Below are 18,179 nucleotides of genomic sequence, written 5' to 3'. Positions count from 1 at the left end.
GGCACTTGGTTCAGCCCGAGCCCCCCGCCCCGTGCCCCGCAGCGGCGGGCCCAGCCCCGCTCCTCACCCAGCGACATGTCGATCTTCTCCAGGCCGTCGCCGCCGCTGTGCCGGGCCCCCGCCGCGGCCGAGGAGCCCGAGAGCGGTGCCGTAGCCCCGAACGCGCTCATGGCCGCCCTCAAGTCCCGCCGCCACCACCTCCCTAAGAGCTGGACCGCCCCCCCGGCACCCCCGCGCATGCTCAGCAGCTCCGCCCAGCCCAGGCCACAGACTCCCGTGCCGGGGAGCGTCGCGGCCGCCCCTCTGCCACGGCGCCCCCTGGCCGGCGGGAGGAGCAGGTACGGCGGGCGGGGGGCGATGCCGGGGGGCGGGTACCGCTGGGGGTGGAGGCTGCTCCCAGGAGGGGCTTCTCTAGGGACAGCCGTGTCCTTGGGAAGGGTCAGGGCCTCCCTGCCACATCTGCCTGGGGCGCTGGGAGGCAGGGCTGTTGGCAGGGAGCGCTGTGCTGGGGGCTTGGAGAACAGGGCATGAAATCATGGGCTGGCTGGAGGTCCGATGGAGTGCTGAGATGATTGGAAGGATGGAGCACCTCTCCTGTGAGGAAGGGCTGGCAGAGCTGGGGTTGTTCAGCCTGGAGAAAAGAAGGCTCTGGGGAGACCACATTGCAGCCTTTCACTACTTGAAATGGGCCTATAAGATGGGGCAAACTTTTTAGCAGGGCCTGTGGCAATATGGAAGGGGTAATGGCTTTAAACTGGAAGAGGGTGAAATATAAGATAAGGAAGAATATATATATAAGGATATAAGGAAGAATATTTTTACATATAAGAAAGAATTTTTTTACAGTGAGGGTGGTAGAACACTGTCACAGGTTGCCCAGAGAGCCGGTGGATTCCCCATCCCTGGAAACAGTCAAGGTATGGTTGGACGAGGCTCTGAGCAACCTGATCTGGTTGAAGGTGTCCCTGCTTGCGGCAGTGGGGTTGGACCTGATGACCTCTAAAGGTCCCCTCCAATCAAACCACTCCATGTTGCAGGGTAGGGAAGGGTGTTCAGCTGGGAAGCTGAATGTGAGATGTCTTTGCCTGCGACCCCAGTGCAATTAAAACAAATAACCTGTACTGTGAACAGCAAAACAGGGTGGTTTTGAGCAGAAATAGGTTTCCAAATGTCAAACGTCAGAGTTCAAACCAGGTTCCTATTTAAAAATATCATGGAAGGCTTAAAATTAGTACTTAAACCTGGAACAGTGTGTCCATGGACATTTTGTTCTATTTGGGCTCTTTTTAGAGTTGCTATCTTATCCAGCCTTTGGTTAGAATCACATGATTGAGAAATTCAGAAGGGAAATCAACAACTTTGTTTTTTGAACAAGGAATCTAGTGAAGCCTTTCCTTCCTCCCTGAATATTTGCATTCTTTGGAGCTGTTGGTATTGTTGGGGGGTCAGCAGTGCACACATCCCTAGTGGAGAACTGGCTGCTGCTAAGGAAGTTATGTGTAACAGAGCTGGGATCTACCTATATTTTATACAGCGGCACTTCCTTCCTTTGACACTCTATTTAATTTATGGGATAGTCATTATTTCTGAAATCTCTATGTTTTGCTCATGCTTGGTTGAAATTGGTCAGTGAGTTCCAGAGGCAGTAAAGGAAGGATCAGATGGGCAGACAAGGTGATTGCAGAGGACAGACTTCCTTCAGAAGCCAAGCAGCAAATGCTGAAAGGAAAACCCACATCCATTTCCCCCTCTCACAATGGTCACCTGGCGTTACTGTCCACATCTCCCCCAGTTTTCCCTGGGAGCTGTGCTGCGGCTGCCATTCTACAGGTGTCTTCCCTCGCCATGGGCCTTCAGCAGGCTCTGCACCAAGGACAGCTTGTTTTAGGGTCTGCCCACCAGCCTCCGGAGGGGGAGCTCCATACCGAGACTCCAGGGACTGCATTACAAATGCCCTTGGGCAGGAATAAATATTTCCATACCCGACCTTGCACACGCCTCCTGGCAGCAGAAACACTCCCACATTTCTTTAACTGCCCACGTCCGCCACATGCGCATTTGCTAAAATAAACACTCTGTGACAAGCGTAAAATCCTGAGTTCCTGACACACAATGAGCTCCCATGTGTGTAATCCCTGTCACAGCTCTGTCCTGTGCTGGGAGGCACCTGCACTGAAACACTGTACAGGCCTTTAGAATGGGAGATCTTTCTAGGAGTGTTATCATGAAAGGCAAGAATGAGTGAGTAGAGGCTCTCTGGCCTCTGCTGTGTCCTGCACTACAGACTGTTGGCAAGGCCTTGTTGTCTCCCTGTACACTCTAGGATCTCTTCCCATTAAAATAAGGCAAATAACATGCTTCTGGATGTTCCTCTTGCTGCTTCCTACTGTCTAGAAGAGAATGGCTCAGTTACTGTCACAGGACACCTTCGCCTAGTGAGAGATTTTCCCTTCAGGCAGGAGAAGCTTGTGACCACAGTGCTGGAGGCTGACAGTTCCATCCCGTTTTATTCTGTGTGTTCTCCATGTGCAGCATGTTCAGATGGACCGATGGATTCGATAACTTACACATTTTCCCCCAGGTGACAAGTGGGATTGGATGACAAGTGATTGATGACAAGTAGGACTTGAGGTTCTTATAAGCAGGCTGCATTTGTAAAGCAAAGATGCTATTGCCAGATTACCAACAACTACTAATAATAGAGGTGCCAAAAGATGTATTTTTTAAAAAGCATTAAACCAAATTCCTGTGATGATGTAGGGTGCAGCTCCATCTGGGAACTGCATCACACCAATAAACAAATGCTCTGTTTACCCCAAACAAAGGTGGGAACTGCAAAGGTGGCAATTGCTGCCTGCCCTCCTGACAAGTGGAAATCAGAAAAAATCCAGATTTTACCACATCCATGGGTTGCATTTATTATCCAAACAGGACACCAGCTATCTCCTTCTCAGCACAACAGAAAACCAGGCAAAAGTTCTGCTTCTGAAGAGTATTTTCCTTCTGTGTTCAAAATGGCTGGAACGCCATGGGGATCATGAAGGCAGCCATGCAAATATCAGCTCTTGGTTTGCTGTGTGGCTCTCAGGACTGTGCCAGCATCCAGCCAAGAGTCAAAATTTCCACATGGCACTGACAGTACAAAGAACCAGTCCTTTAACTGTATAAAGTCCAGTATGATTCAGCCATGCTGAGTTTGTATCCACTGTAAGAACACTGTGTGTCTAAAGCACCCACAGGCTGTAGTAAGTTTTGGGGCTGGTTCTTTCCTGGGCCTTTCCCAGACTCTTCCTGAGCACCAGTTAGTTGTCTCTTCACCAAAATGAGACAACATGAGTCAGCTGCCCAGTAACCCCCCTTGTTCTGGTACATTGTGGAGGAATTGCAGAGTAGATGTTACTTGCTGAACATGCTGAAATTCCCAGGAGGAAGTGCTAAAATTACCATGCAGAAACAACACCCGAAGGATCAGGTCCTAAGTGCACTCAAACATTTAAAGCCAGAGGGGACTGTCTAGTCCAAGCTGCATGTTGTGAGCTGTGGAATGCCACACCTGAATTGATCCCAGAAACCAGTGAGCTATTCCAGTGCACCTTCCAAAGGAGGTCTCTACTTCCCTAGGGACACAGGCACTGCCCTGATAAAAATAGCTTCTTATTCCTAACATGAAATTGTCTGGCTTCTACCAATAATTTCCAATTCTGCCTTCTCTGTGATGTGCTCTTTATGATTAAAGAGTCAGTAACTAACTTTGTCATCCAAATCTTCCCCAAACAGCAATCAGGTCTGTGAGATTCCAAATTCTGCTACTATTCAGCAAAAGGATATATATATATATTTATATATATATATATATATATATATATATGTATAACATATGTTTACAATTGTTGACCTCTATTGGCACTCCTCAGATTTTGCACTGAAGGATTAATCTCCAGTTTAACCTCAGTGCAGTCCCAGAAGCTCACATCTGTGTGTGATTACAGGCTTATTTATAATAGTTTTTTATACTCTCTCTAAATCAACCGTGGGCATTGACAATAGTTAAGTAAACAATGTCTATAAGTAACATATGAAAACAACATAATGAAGTAGGGAAAAGGAGAGATTTTTTTCTGAAGAAATTTTAAAAATCACTGTTGAGCAACATCCAGGCTATTTCTGACTTGTGGAACTAGAAGAATCTTGTAATTCCTGATTGAGGAGCTAAATTAGATCTGTCAGCTTTATTTGCATGTTCCATTTCACCAGACATGATCCTCTAATGATTGCAATAGTCCTGATGACATGATTTTCTCCAATATTTTTACTGTTAGAGTCAACACAGTCTGATGCCGTGATACCAAATATGCCACGTAGAGCCAGTGTTTTCAATCACTGCAGTAGCCTCTAAGCAAGGAAGTTTCTGCCTGACAACTGGGCTGAAGTTGTTGTTCCACACTTGTATACAATTACTTTGTATGAGGAGTCCTGAAAAATGTGTTGTTGTTATTAAGAACAGCAGTACAGAATGCTGTTCCCCCACATGCTGCAGAACTACTGTACTGGTAAAATAAACCACATACAAATTGTCAGGTCAAGGGGTGCTTTTTCATGTATGCAGCATATATTTATCATTAAAAGTAATAGTTATAGGGAGTTTCCATTGTATAAATATTGTTCTTCAGAGAAAGGGTGATTGGGCATTGGAATGGGCTGCCCAGGGAGGTGGTGGAGTCACCGTCAGTGGAGGTGTTTAAGGAAAGACTGGACATGGCACTTAGTGCCATGGTTTAGTTGACAAGGTGATGTTAGGTCTTAGGCTGGACTCGATGATATCAAAGGTCTTTTTTAGCCTGGTTGATTCTGTGGTTCTGTAAAATACGTAGCTTTGGTTTCTGAGGCGTCAGACAACTCCAGACACGTTTGGGTTTCATCTCCTATTTGTCATTGACTGTTCTCAGTTGGAAGGCAGCAGCATTACTTTTTCCTTTTTCAGGTTTCATTTCACTGCATTTCAGTGGAAGGTGCACCCAATTCTGCTGTATTTCCCACACCCTCCTCGCAGCGGACGCGAGAACCCTCTTTCCAGTTTCTCTGTCCCTGCAGGTGTGATCAGAGCATGAGCTGCCCTCAGGGACACGTTGTTTTTTTGTGGTTTTTTTTTTTCCCTGACATCACACTTTTCTCATCACGTCCTACGCAGGGTTTGGTGAGGGTTATCTCAGAAGTTACTGTGTTTTTAACCCGCTCTCTGAGGGCGCCGGCGAGGAACACCGAGAGCTGCGGGGCGGGGCCGCCGTGCCCGCCGGGAGTTGTAGTCCGCCGCGACGCTGGGAGCGCCGGGCGGCCGCGGGGCACGCCGGGAATTGTAGTCCGAGGGCGCGGCGGGGCGGGGCAGCCTCTCCTCCCCCACCGCCCCCACGTGACGGTGTCGCGGCTGCGGCGGGGCCGCGCGCGCGCCCGCGATGGAGATCGGGCCCCACGCGGGGCGCGCGGAGAGCAGGTGGGGCCGCGGGGGCGCGCGCGGGGGCGGGACGCGCGCGGGGGGCGCGAGTGTCCCCGGGACACGGCCCCGCGCTGGGCGCCCGCGGGAGGCGGGACACGGGCGTGGGGGTGCGGGCGTCCTGGCGGCGCGGCCCGCGTGGGTGCCCGTGGGGAGCGCGTGGCACGGGGTGCGGGTGTGAGTGTCCCGCGTGGGAACCCGCGGGAGGCGTGACACGGGGTGCGGGTGTGGTGGGCGGTGTCAGTGCGCGTGTGCGCTGGCACCGGGGGCGACAGGGTCCTGCGTGTGCACGCGTGGGTTAATAACGAGTTATGTAGGACGCGGCAGGGAGCGCGGGATGTGCGTGTGGGAACACGGGTGGCTGCAGTGCCGGCGCGCGCGCGGTGCCTGGGAAGCACCGGGGATGCGCTGGGGGTGCCCCCGGGGAGCTCCCGTCCTGCGTGGGTGTGTGGGAGTGTGTGTGCACAGCCAGCGCCAGCGCACGGGTGCGGAGGTACCTGGGAGCGATCTGGGAAGGAACAGACCCCTTGGGATGGGTGGGATTGGTGCTTGCAGCGTCCCCGGTGGGAGGAAGCACACGGTGAATGGGCTGTCAGAGCAGTGTGGCTGCCATCACCCACGCTGGGCCAGAGTATGTTTGCCACTGGAGGGACAGTGATGGCCACAGACGTGTGCCCTCGGTACCTGATGCTCTGCACTGTGGTCCCCATCAGTCCTGGCCAGGACAGCAGCTGCCGGGCCTCTCTTTTGGACGCCTTGAGCTTAAGGGCGAAACCAGCCCGCCCTCACGCTGCACTGCTGCTGTTCTGGTGGCTCTGCAGATCGCTGATCTGGGATCCTGTCTCCTTACCCTCCTAGCAGTCAGTGCACCACCTCTTCCAGTGCTGAACAGAAGTCTCCGGCTTCTCTTTATTTCTGAAGGTGAGGTCCTGTACCTACACCACCCCTCTGGCTGGGAGTGAGCATGGCCACAGTGACCTCGCCTGCCTGCATGGTCCTCATTTGTGCTTCAGGCCTGGTTCTCCTTGTTAGCATTTGTAAGAGCAGCAGAGGTTGTTTCCTGGAGGTGTTTTGATGACAAGTCCTATTTACTTCAGGTTTTTGCATGTGCTTTGGTTTTGCCCTGGTGCTCACAAGCACAGGGTGAGTGTTGGACAGACATTGAGAGTGTTGGCCGGGGAAGAAGGAGCAGCTGAAACTTGATATGGGAGAGAAGCATTCCTTATCTGAGGGGCTCAGCTATTCCTGCTTGCCATATCAGCTGGGAAAATGCTACCGGTGCCTTTAAAGCTATAGCACAGGTTTGGGGTGCCTTTGGATTTGCACAGTTGGAGCTGTTCTCACTCTTTACTAATGCTTCAGACCCAGCAGGCTCTGAAGGGCGAAAGGAATTGACTGCATTCACTGCTTTGTCTTTCCAGACTTATCTTTGTGCATTTTCATGCCTTTGCAAGCGCAAGGCCTGCACCACCAGACTCTACCATGTCATGACTAACAGGGCTGAGGTGTTACCACCCCCAGCACTCCCCCAGGGACAAGGAGGGTATCAACTCCACGGTCTGGCACATGTGGAGGCCTGCTTGTTCTCCTGGGTGGCACTGATGCCCTGGGGAGGATCCCACATGGGCCTTGCACTGCCTTGTCCTTTGTGCGGTGGGTTTAGCATTTTTGTTCCTGGTGAGGTGTCATTTCACACTGGATTGTGGCTGTGACTGATAGCAATAGAATAGAGGTCACTGGATCCATCTTCCCATGGATCACAGGAAACGCAGAAGCAAAAGTTATTCCACTGAAGTCCGTCCTCCTGCCAGCACGGGAGAGGAAAATGAGGATCTCGTGCTGGGTTTTTCCTCCTAAGCAGCAGGTCTGAACGGCATCGGGGAGCAGGGGCTGTAACACCCATGTCCATGGGGGCACTGCAGGAAGGTTAGTGCTGTCCTGCCAGGCACACAGAAGGGCTCTCAGAGCGGTGGGCAGGTGGTGCAGAGGATACAGCAGTCCAAGAGAGCTGCTGCCTTCAGCTCTGGCACCAGCAAGGCCGCCAGGGACAGCAGGGCCAGAGGAGAGGGTCCCTAAAGGGAACTTGTGCTGGATGAGCAGCTGGTCCCAGGGAGGTGGCTGCCATGGGGATGTGTTCTGCCTGTCTCTGCCTCTGGCTGCCTGTGTGCTTGTCACAGACAGGTCCTGTGCAGATCAAAGCCTGATGGACAGTGCCCTGGGTCTACAGTTGTGGTCACCTGCTTGTGAGAGGCTTAGCCAGGGTGAGCAGGTAAAGTTATCTGCCATGAAAAGGTTAAAAAACACCTTTAATTCCTCTTTTCTTCCCTCATCCTTTGCCAGTGCAGAGCAAGAGTACGTCAGCATGGGCTGTGTTTGCTGGGGGACCTATCGTGGTTGTGCCCCTCATTCTATATCCATGCAAGCTTTTAGTACAGGGCAAGCCACCCTCTGTGTCCCTTTTCCTGCTTGGCTGTCCCTGCCTGGCACTGCGGGGCTGACCTGCTGGGCTGGCAGAGCTCATCTGGCTTCCCCTGCCTCGTCAGCCACTCCCTGCGACTGCAGATGAATTGCACGAAGCCTGGCTTTCTTTTAATCCCTTTTCCAGCAGTGCTGAGCCTGCTGGAGGAGCAGGCGGGGGAGCCCAGGGAAGGGGCTGCTGGTTGTCTGGGAGATCCGGGGACAACGAGGCGGGAGCAGGCTCTGCGCAGCAGCAGGTTACGTGGAGTCTTGGGTTTCTGCAGGAGGAACTGACAGCCAGCACAGGAATGTCCTTGGAGATTTGTCAGAAGTCCCTCTACGACCTCGGCGACCTTGGCATCCTCAGCTCGACCTCTTTAGTATGCTAAGAAGGATCGAGGCAGTCCTCCAGGTAGAGGTCAGGATTCAAGCAGCCATTGCTTGGTGCCTCCTGCAGAGCACAGGAAACACACAGCAGATGTTGTTTGCAAGAAGGATGAGCTTCATTTCTATTTTCTGTTTTTGAATGCTACCTGTGTGATTCTGTTTTGGAAAGTAATTAGGGCTTGGTTTTATTTTAAATGAAGAAGTCCACCTGAGTCAGCATCATGGCTCCCTGCCTCTGCTGTGAGTCACCTTTGCTGACTTGGACCAAGAGAAGTTCCTACCCTTGCTGGCATGGAGGGGCTGAGAAAGCCTTGGGGAAAGCAAGCAGCATTCCTGTTGATGTCAGCAGCAGCGGCATTAAGCCGTTTCTTGTTCCAAGGCTGGATTCTGTCTTTTATCACTCCAGTGCGAAAGGTTAAGTTATATTTGGGACAGTTCCTGACAGCAGGTTGATGTTGCTGTACCTGAAGATGGAGTTTGTGGTGGTAAAGAAAGGAGGCCCAGAGCCAAGTTTATGAAGCAGGTGGTTAAAATTGGAGGCTGGATCAGAGGTTGTCTTTAAGGGAGGAGAGGGATGTGGTTGAGGTGTCACCAGTGCTCCACCAGCCATGGCACCTGCAAGCACCCTTGGCCCTTCTGGTGGGGGGAACCGGGCTATGCTGAAACAGGAGAGCAGAAACACGTGTGGTTCTTGCAGGGAAGGCTCTGCTTGTGCACTGTGACCCTCTGGGGTGTGTTTCTCACTTTGCCCTTACTGTAAATAAGGGTGTTTGCCTGATGTGATATGACTTGGCCATTACCCCATGTCAGGCTTTCTATAGCACTGGCAAAGGAGAACTTTCCTTCAGGAAAAAACAAGCGGATTTCATAGTAATGCTCTGAACACCTGCTGAAATGGGGAACTGGAGGGCAGCTGGGACTTGGGCTTTCTCCATTCCTTCTGGCAGACAAAGCCCAGGCTCTGTCAGTGGGAGGGGAGCAAACCCTGCAGGGTTAGCCGACGAGTCTGCTCAAAAATGAAATGAGGTTAGCCGTGCTCTCTCAATTTCCCTGCCACCTGCACCCAACTATATGTGTATTCATTTCTTCAACCTTCTCTCACTGTGGGCTTTCCAGCATGTTCCAGCCCAGAAACAGCTGGGGTTTGGGTATCAGAAGGGTCTTGTGTGTCCAGCTTCTGAACTGCTTTGGGCCAACAAGTCCCATAGGATACTTACTGTCCTACAAGGATTTAATTCACTTTTGGTAACTTGTACATCATCTCTGCAAAGGTGCTTTCATTGTGCCGCTCATTCCCTATGTGCTTCTGTGTTCAGTGTTTTAACACTTTGAGGTTATTTTGTTTGAGGATTGCTTAACCTTAGTTACCCTGTGCTGGGAGGGTTGCTGTCTGTTGGCTCCTGGTTTGCTACATCTCGAGAGATGCACAACTCTTCTAATGAGACTGTTCATTTGGAAAGGCACATCTCTGCATATGCTGCCCTGACATCCTTGTGTGCATTTCCTGTTTTATATAGCATGAAACAACATGAGAGGGAGTTCCCCTGACTCACTGATTTGGAATATCAACAGTGCTGCTGAGCTTTCACTTGCATTTCCTAACTCTTGAGTGTTCGAAATATCTTAGGGAGGAGCTGGTTTTGATCTCCCTGGCTGCAGATGCTCTTTGACCAGGAACTGGCAGTGCCTCTCTGGGCATCCGTAGGCAAAGAGCATCTGCAGCCCTCAGGGCAGAGGTGGGAAAAGCCCATAAATTTAGAAGGGCTGGATCTTTTCTTTTGTCTCCCTGAATCCTATCTCCTTCAGGAGGCTGCCTTTGATTTGTATCTGTGCATTTTTCTTCAGTCTCTCCTGAGATAAAGCCCTGACTGTGCCTCTAAGTCTAAGTACATCATAAACAAAAAGGTACATCTTATGCTCTGGTTTAGGGCTCTGGTGCTGGCAGGGCGACAGGCTTTGCTGGTGGGATGGGTTGGCTTCTGTGTGGTTTAAGCTTAGATGGGTACTGAAAGTGGTGAGGTTTCCCTGAAGAGGAAGGGGAGTGGATAGGGATCTTGAAGTAGAGCCAATATTTGATGATCTGCTTGTTCAACTAATCAGTTTGGCAGTAGCGAACTAGTCTTGAAAAGAGGTTATTGGTGAGAAAAGCTTTGTTTAAATACCAGAAGTATGTGGCCCACACTTTTATCCCCAAGGGATGAAAATGAGAGCAGTTTTAAATAATGTTATTTATTTTAATTTTTTTCTTTTTTTTTCCCCTTTTGTTTTGGAAATCCACTTTGGTTTTGCTGTGGAAGGGATTAACAGCTGAAACACTGGGTTATTTCTTGCCAGTTGAAAGGCTGGATTTTCATTCTAAGGTGTCAGCTTGGGTGCCTTTGTTACAAACCCTGCAGAAGCATACTATTTTGATATTTATACTCCTAACTATACCTTGCAACACTGCTGTTGCTTCTTGAGAGAGTGGCTCGTGTTTGAATATGTGTTTTTGACAGCTGCTGTTCCTCAAGCAGCTTGAGTGGGGACCTCAGTCATACAAAGCTTTCTTCCCCAAAGCTGCTTTTGCATATGCAAATGGCATTACCTCTCTGCACCATCGCTCCTGCTTTGTGGTAGATAATGGTGCTTTCTTGCTATATGCTGGGTAGCTGAGGGGGATGATACTGATGAAATGCTGTGCACGCTCCAGAGTACACTAGCAGTTTGCTAATCTCTGTCCAGAACATGGTGAATGCTTTTGCAAGAAAGTCGACTTGTGCCTACAGCAGCTCAGGGCCCAGAGAGCAGCTCCAGAGGGGGAGATGCAGATGCAGTGTTACCTCCCTGGGACTGGAGCACCTGTGCATCCTGAAGGGCTGGAGTGCTAAATGCAGTGTGTGTTTCTCAGCCACTCTGTAAACACAGGTGTAGGGGGGCCAGTGTCTGCTAGATCTGGTGGACATGATGCCCTTCCTCAGAGCTGCTATACTCCTGAGGGGCTGCTGCTCTCAGCAGTCCCTGATAGAGAGAGCATGTGAGTGAAGCAAGTGAGAGACTGGCTAGGAAGGTGTCCTCCAGCTTTGTTGGCCATACTAAGCAAGTGGTATATTGCAGGAGCCAATGTCTTGGTTCAGTCTTTACTCAGTCTTTGTTCTGGCTGTCTCCTGAGACCACATTGGTGGTGGCTACCAGTCCTCAGAAGAATCATTACGATACGGCCTGTTGTCCACAAACCATGTTGACCACAGGGAGTAGTAAAGTTCTTTAGTTCACCTTTGCTGGCTTCTGGACCACTGAAGGTTTCAGCCTGACCAGAGTCCCTTTGGAAAGAGTGCAAGACCATGTTCCTGTTGTGAAGCTCTTCTTGCTGTATCTCTGATGTATCTTGCTGTGTTCCTCTGCAGGAAGGAGCATTGGAAGCTGCTTGGCAACTTGAAGACCACAGTGGAAGGTTTGGTGTCCATCAGCAACCCAAATGTCTGGTCCAAGTATGGGGGCTTGGAACGGCTCTGCAGAGACATGCACAGCATCCTCTACCATGGGCTCATCCACGACAAGGTAAGACTGTCCTGCCAGCATGGCTGTCTGTCTGTCTGTCTGTCTGTAGCAGCTTTGGTGCCTGTCACAAGCACGTGGGGCAGTCCTGTCTGCTGCAGCTCACTTCTGTGCTCATAGCATAGAGTGGGTACGGTGCTTGTAGCAGTGTGGGAAATGATCCAAGCAACAACTGAGCTTGCCTGGCAAGTGCCGTGGTTGTCAGAGAAACCTGGGTGCACGTTGTTTCTATCTCATCTACCTTCAATATGGTTTTTCTAAGTACTTGTGCCCCCTGTACTGAAGCCACTCCTCTCTCCTTTCCTCCTGCTGCAGCCAAACAATTAAATTGCATTTGCAGTGAGTCAGCCCCGTATCATCTGCTCTTGGACAAGTCCCCAGTGAGGTCTGGCAAGAGAAACCTCATGTCTTTACTGTTTCTGGTTAGCTGTGTTAGTAACAGGAGCTGGCAGCCAAACCCGCGTCCTGCGTGAATGGGATCACTCTTTCCAGGTTCTTGTTGTGCCTGCATTTGTTCACCCAGCCTTTACCCCTTTCATGGCTGCCTGGAAGAATTTCTCTTTCCCAGTTGTGTGCAGAGGCCGGAAGATCTCCCTTTCAGCTTGCAATTAGCAGCACAATTAACTTACAGGGGCAAGCTGAAGAAAGGCTGCAGGGGATGCCCAGGGACAGGCTTCCCATCGGTGGCTCTGCCACACAGAGAGAAGAGAATGGTGCAGAGGAGCTCCGGGCAGCTTGCGTGGGCCAGCTGGGTCCAGGGTCAGGAAAACTGAATCTCTGCAGCACTGCACCCAAGCTAATAAACCTCCAGGAAGAGCCGGGCTGGCAGGTTGTCCCACCAGGGAACTTTGCTTGCCATATTCATTAGGTTTGCAGCCAGCACTCGTTATGGTGCTGCTCTGTTCCTGTTAGTCCCCAGTGGTGTGGACCAGGGACCTTTGGGAGATCATCAGAGAGAGAAGCTACCTTTTCCATGTGAGGAGTGCAGTGCTCCCTTCTGATAGATTTGCTATTAATAGGCTTCAGGAAGTGAACGATTTATACATGTCTGATATTGGTAACAGTTCACGCCAATCATGGAAAGCAGGATGGTGTGTTACCTTCCTTAATGCTTTTACATTTACAGCTCTTCCACTCAGGAATGTCTTCCCTGCTTGGGCATGTGTGACACCAGTGAAGCTTTCAGAGATGCAAAGGGAGGCTTCCTAACAGCAGTTTTCTCATAGTTGCTCCAGCAAAACATTTCCTTTCATTCATTATTTTCTTGGCAACTTTTTTGCTTACAACTAGGAATAAAAGGAAAAGGTGAAAAAATCCCTGTGTACATGTTAAGAGAACTGGGGTTAGATGTTTTTAAACTTTTGATTGAGTTTATTTGTCCAGAAAGCTCTATTCAGTCCAGAGAACTAAAATTGCTGGATTAGTTTTGTAGTCTTAAAAAAACCAAGCTACTCCCCCCCCTGCTGCCAAACCAAATAAACCACAAAGCAGAAGCCATTCCTCTGTCACTTGTGAAAGAGGAAATAGAGATGGAAGTAAAATAATCAGCTTTTTGTTGAAGAGAGATTTTTTGGGTCTGTGTTTACACCCAATAGGGTGGTGAGGAAAACAGCAACTCTGCTACAGTTCCTCTCTAACGGGAAGAATAACTAAGAAGAAAAAAACTGCATTGTCTGAATAAAACTGAGGCAGGCAGCACATCCTCTCGTGGCAGCAAGGGGCTAACGGGTAATGTTGTCATTTAACTGGGACTTGGGATGTGGTACCTAACTGTCCCTGTCCCGGGCAGGTGTGCTGCAGACAGAAGGATTACTGGCAGTTTGTGAAGGACATTCGCTGGCTGAGTCCCAGCTCTGCTCATCACCTGGAGAAGGTGGGTTCTGGTGGGGTGGCCTGGTGTGCCCAGAGGGAGGAGAGGGGGCAGCTGGGCTGTGAGCCTCACCAGTGGGGTAGTGGTGCCTTGGCTGTTGTGGGTAAAGTGGCTCCAGGACTTGTGGAGGCTGAAGCAGCCCAGTGTTTGGGTACAAGTCGTGTCCTGGGAACTCAGTGTGGCTTGGGCTGAGACAATCGTCTGCTTATTTCCCCCAGGCCAGTCTCCAGCTCGGCTGGGCCGGGTGCAGCGGGCATCACCAAGGGAACTGGCACAAGCAGTGCTTGTGTGTAAGCAGGGGTGATTCATGCATCTGTGCAAACCTCTAACGGTCTGGGCTGTCCTGTTTCTGGGTTGTGGCTTCACCATGCATTTATTTTCCCATTCCTGGTTTCTGGCAGCCACTGGCACATAGGGATGCTCCTGGTGTTTGGCTGCCCCATGCTGACATCCATGATCCCCGCCACAGGTGAGCACAAAGGACTGACCACTGGTAGTCCCTGTGTCCAACCTGCTGCTGGGGGGATGTGGAGTGTGACTCCAGTCCAACTCTTCAAGTTGCAGCAGCTCAGGCATTGTCATAACCTTCCCGCGTTAATGTGTCAGCAGGAACATGACCATCACTGCCGGGGTCAGGTTGGATTTGGGAGTGTGGGGTTCCTCCAGGTCAGAGGCAAAACACATGGGTGGGAGACTGTGCAGGAGAAATTAGTTGTGCTGGTGGCTGTCAGAGGACTTTGGTCACTAGCTGACCTTTGAAACGTTCCTGCCTGGTGCTTTTGCCTCCCTGGTGGCTGGGGAGCTGCTGGGACATGTCCTCCTTCCTGCTGACGGTGACAAAGCTGCTGTTATCAAGAGGACCAAAGCCATGTGGTGGAACAAGCCCTGCTCACCTGCTTGCCTCTGCATGCCTTAACCTGTGCCTGATTTCCCTTTCCAGTTCATCAGCCTGCAGGAGAGTGACCAGCGTGACCCAGAGGGCCCAGGAGACCAGGCCATTGCGCAGCTGTGGCTGCAGCACAGCCTGCAGTGCCACTGCCTCTCGGCACAGCTGAGGCCACTCCTGGGGAACCGGCAGTACATCAGGAAGTTCTATGCAGGTAAAGAGCAACGGGCCTTTTCCTTCTTATTAGGAAAATATCTAGTTGGTGGTGGTTCCAAGCTGTGGGGGGGTGAGAGGGAACAACAGAAAAGTTGGTTTGCATGTGAGCAACCGGTGTGTCAAAGCACGTGGGTGAGAGGGACTCCCCCGAGCAGCATTTTTCTCTCCCTAGACACTGCCTTCCTGCTCAGTGACGCCCACGTCACGGCCATGCTGCAGTGCCTGGAAGCTGTTGAGCAGAACAACCCCAGGCTTCTGGCTCAGATTGACACCTCCATGGTGAGTTGAGGTCGCAGTTTTACATCTGGCTCTCCCCAGATGCTGATTGGCTGTGGCTGCTCCTGAAAGGTCACGTTCAGGGCACATGGAGCCCTCGAACAAGGGGCTGGACTTGGAAGTAGCAAAAGTTGCTCCAAGATGGGAGGAGAGCAGAGAACTGGTCCTTGTGCTGCCTGTGTGACCTGGCAGGGGTTGGGGTGGGCGGGATGGCTGTATGGGGCCTGTAGTGGGGAACCTTGGTTGAGGCTGGCTTCAAGGGTTTGGGTAGAGGACCTGAGGACCAGTTCCTTGTAAGAGGCACCTCTAAAGCCCTCTCCAACAGTCCCAGGCTTCAGGGCCAGCATGCAGAGCTGCCTGGTCATGAGGGACAGTCACCCTCTGAGGGGATGGGCAATGCCCCAGGACACCTGGGTGTCCACTCCTGCTGGTTATACCAGAGACCCCCTGTACAGCCCTGTGCCAGCTGTCCCTCTCCAGAGGAGGGGAACAGCAGCTGCTTTCTTTGCACAGAGCTCCCCAGAGGAGAGCAATTAATGAGGCTCTGTTAAATGGGGGCTGTGTTCTTTCAGCTGGCCGGAACGTCACTGCCATCCCTGTGCACGTCAGACCCTTCTGCTGAGACAAGAGAGATGTGTGACCACAACGCTGAAGGACACGAGAGCCATCTGCCTGGAGCACTGGGCTGCCTGGATCATTTCACTGAGAGCATGGTAATTTCCCAACAGGAGCCTGTCCTGTAGCTGCTAACTAAGACCCGCTTCCCTTCTGTGCTGCCGTGTTTTTCCCTCCCCATCCTCCTGTGCCCAGGGCTGCTGCATTCTTTGCTGGCTGGTGACCAGGCACTCGCAGGTCAATCCCTTTGTGTTGCTGCTCCTTTGACATGTATCTCCATAGATGCTGATTTATTAATGATTCCACCTCTCTTCAGCTTACCAGGAGGAGTGACAGTCTGTCTCCAGTGACCAAGAGTCAGAGCCTGACAGCCCTCCCTGGGTCCCCGTACGTCCCTGCCGCTGGCTGCACCCAGCAGCGCTGCTTTGGGTCCTCCTCCAGCCTCCACCATCCAGCCTCCTCTGGCCTCTCTGGTATTAAGGGTGGGCTGGGGAGCTCAGGGTAGACACAGAAAAGACTTTACCTTTTTATCAGCTCTTCATTGTGGTGGATGTGTGTGAGGAGATCTCTGCCTATGATGGGAGGGAGATCCCTGGCCTTTGCCTGTGGTGGGTGGGTGTGCTGGTCTGCTTGTGCCAGGGTGTGTGACATCATGCTCCTGCCTCTGTCCAGACAGGAGACCAGCGAGCTCCTTTGTCAGCTCCAACTCCAGCCAGCCCCAGGAGCACTGCCTGTCCACTCGGTCCTCCTCCTTCAGCGAGGGCAGGTCCACTCTGGAGCAGCCTGGCTCTGTCACCCAGACCTCCTCACCCAAAGACCCCTTCTCTCCAGCCAGCGAGATGAGTTCCAGCACCACCAGCCAGAGCGAGGATACTTGGACAGGGAGTCAGGATGATCCGCAGAGTGATGTTAATGATGGGCCGGAATACCTGGCCATCGGGAACTTGGGACGCCGGGGCCGGGCATGCAGCAGCACCAGCACCAACAGCTCCAAGAGCAGTAGCTCCAAACTCTTCTCCTCCAGCAGCTCCCAGAAGCTGGACTCAGTATCATCCCTGGGGGAGCAGGGGGCAAGTGGAGGTGGAAGCAGGGGCCTGAGCCTGTTGCGACGGTCCAGCTTCTCAGAGGGACAGTCGTCAGCTCCACAGGGCATCCTCAAGAAGAGCCACGTGCGCTCACATTCCGACACCAATGTGACTTCGGGGAAGTTGCACGGTAATGGGACAGCTTTTCTGGGATGGCTTTTGGGTGTGGGAGTCCCTGGTACTAGGAGGCTGATACTGGCTACCCCTTTGACTCCATAGCTCAGACTGGGGAGAGGAGCAGTGGGCAAGTGGATGGGAAATTTGGTCTTTTCCCTTAGCTTACCTGCTCCACACTGGAATGATGGGCTGACATATTCCTTCCCAGAATGCCCTGGACCAGACTGTTACTGATATGGGCAACTTTTACTAAAAAAATCTTAGAAAATGGCAGCGGTGCTGTGGCATTAGCTGTCCTGCTTCCCCACTGACCTTGCTGGGCTGGAGCATGGGGCTGTGGCAAGGCACTGGGCTGGAGCCTGAGCTCATCCTACTGGTAGGATATCATGCCACTGGTAACCTGCCGGGTTCTCCTGTGCTCCTGAGCAGGTGAATGCATGGGGATGCAAGGAGTGGGATATGAGGGAACAAACTGGAGGGATTCTGTTCCACCGGTGCTACCTTGATGGGATAAATGGAGGGCCTTGCTGAGTAGTAACCAGTCTGTCTCTGTTTTCTCTCTCTTAATGCTGCCCTTCTCCTCCTCTGTCTACCCAGGAGGCCTCAGGGATATCACCATTATAATAGAAGATCCAGTGGCAGGTTTGGGAGCCAGTATAACAGCCCTTCATTAGTGATCATTACATCAAGTTCAGGATTGCCATCAAACCATTAGTGTCCATTTAGAAAACCAAAAAAATTCTTTCTTTGCTGTGTCTCAGCTGATGCTTTGAAGTGTGGTCAGGTTTATGCATGTGACTTGACTGAAGATCCCAGCTTGGGTTTTGGGAGCAGTGGACCAGACCCAAAAGTGTGCCTGCAGTTCCCCTGCATGGCATTAGGGAGTGCTGGCCACCGAGTCCCTGAGCTGCATCCCCTGCCCTTCCCTCCACCCACTGCCTTGGGAGCCAGGAGAGGTTTCATCTCTCACCTAGGAAATAAGGGCTGGCAGCTAAACAGGCATGGGCTTGAACATCTTATTTTTCCTTTGATTTAGCAGATCTGTGGCACAGGGGCGTTTGATGTTGGCTGAGTTCTAGCTGTGTATGCACCCACAGCTGGGACTCCCAGATGCTCTTCTGGACTCAGGGCAGGTTTTCCCCTAAGCAGAGGTGCTGGGTGCTGACATCCCTGTGCCTCCCATGCAGAAAGAGTCAGCAGCTCAAAAAAAATGGGCTGTTTCGTTTTGCATCTGTTGAGCAGTGGCAC

The 18,179-nt window shown here is 51.7% G+C and overlaps 1 protein-coding gene across 7 annotated transcripts in view; it reads left to right on the top strand.

The window, feature by feature from the left end:
* Nucleotides 1-68: 68 nt before the first annotated feature.
* RUBCN (rubicon autophagy regulator) overlaps nucleotides 69-18,179 on the top strand; it is a 31,532-nt gene continuing 13,421 nt past the window's right edge. For 2 of the 7 annotated variants that reach the window (XM_027685733.1, XM_027685735.1), the window contains exons 1-9: nucleotides 69-338; nucleotides 11,716-11,869; nucleotides 13,656-13,739; nucleotides 14,677-14,836; nucleotides 15,011-15,117; nucleotides 15,687-15,827; nucleotides 16,046-16,202; nucleotides 16,402-16,944; nucleotides 17,529-17,573. In XM_027685733.1, coding sequence (XP_027541534.1) covers nucleotides 76-338; nucleotides 11,716-11,869; nucleotides 13,656-13,739; nucleotides 14,677-14,836; nucleotides 15,011-15,117; nucleotides 15,687-15,827; nucleotides 16,046-16,202; nucleotides 16,402-16,944; nucleotides 17,529-17,573 — 1,654 coding nt within the window. In that variant the 5' untranslated portion in view covers nucleotides 69-75. Of the gene's footprint in view, nucleotides 339-5,434; nucleotides 5,489-8,231; nucleotides 8,358-11,715; nucleotides 11,870-13,655; nucleotides 13,740-14,676; nucleotides 14,837-15,010; nucleotides 15,118-15,686; nucleotides 15,828-16,045; nucleotides 16,203-16,401; nucleotides 16,945-17,528; nucleotides 17,574-18,179 lie in introns of those variants that run through there. The other 5 variants (XM_027685738.1, XM_027685737.1, XM_027685736.1 and 2 more) reach the window with 3 other exon arrangements.

The sequence above is a fragment of the Neopelma chrysocephalum genome, unplaced genomic scaffold, assembly GCF_003984885.1.
Source record: "Neopelma chrysocephalum unplaced genomic scaffold, ASM398488v2 Primary Assembly neopelma1_69, whole genome shotgun sequence".
Lineage (NCBI taxonomy): Eukaryota > Metazoa > Chordata > Aves > Passeriformes > Pipridae > Neopelma > Neopelma chrysocephalum.
Note: the sequence above shows the minus strand (reverse complement) of the source record. Positions and strands in the feature narration are given on the sequence as shown.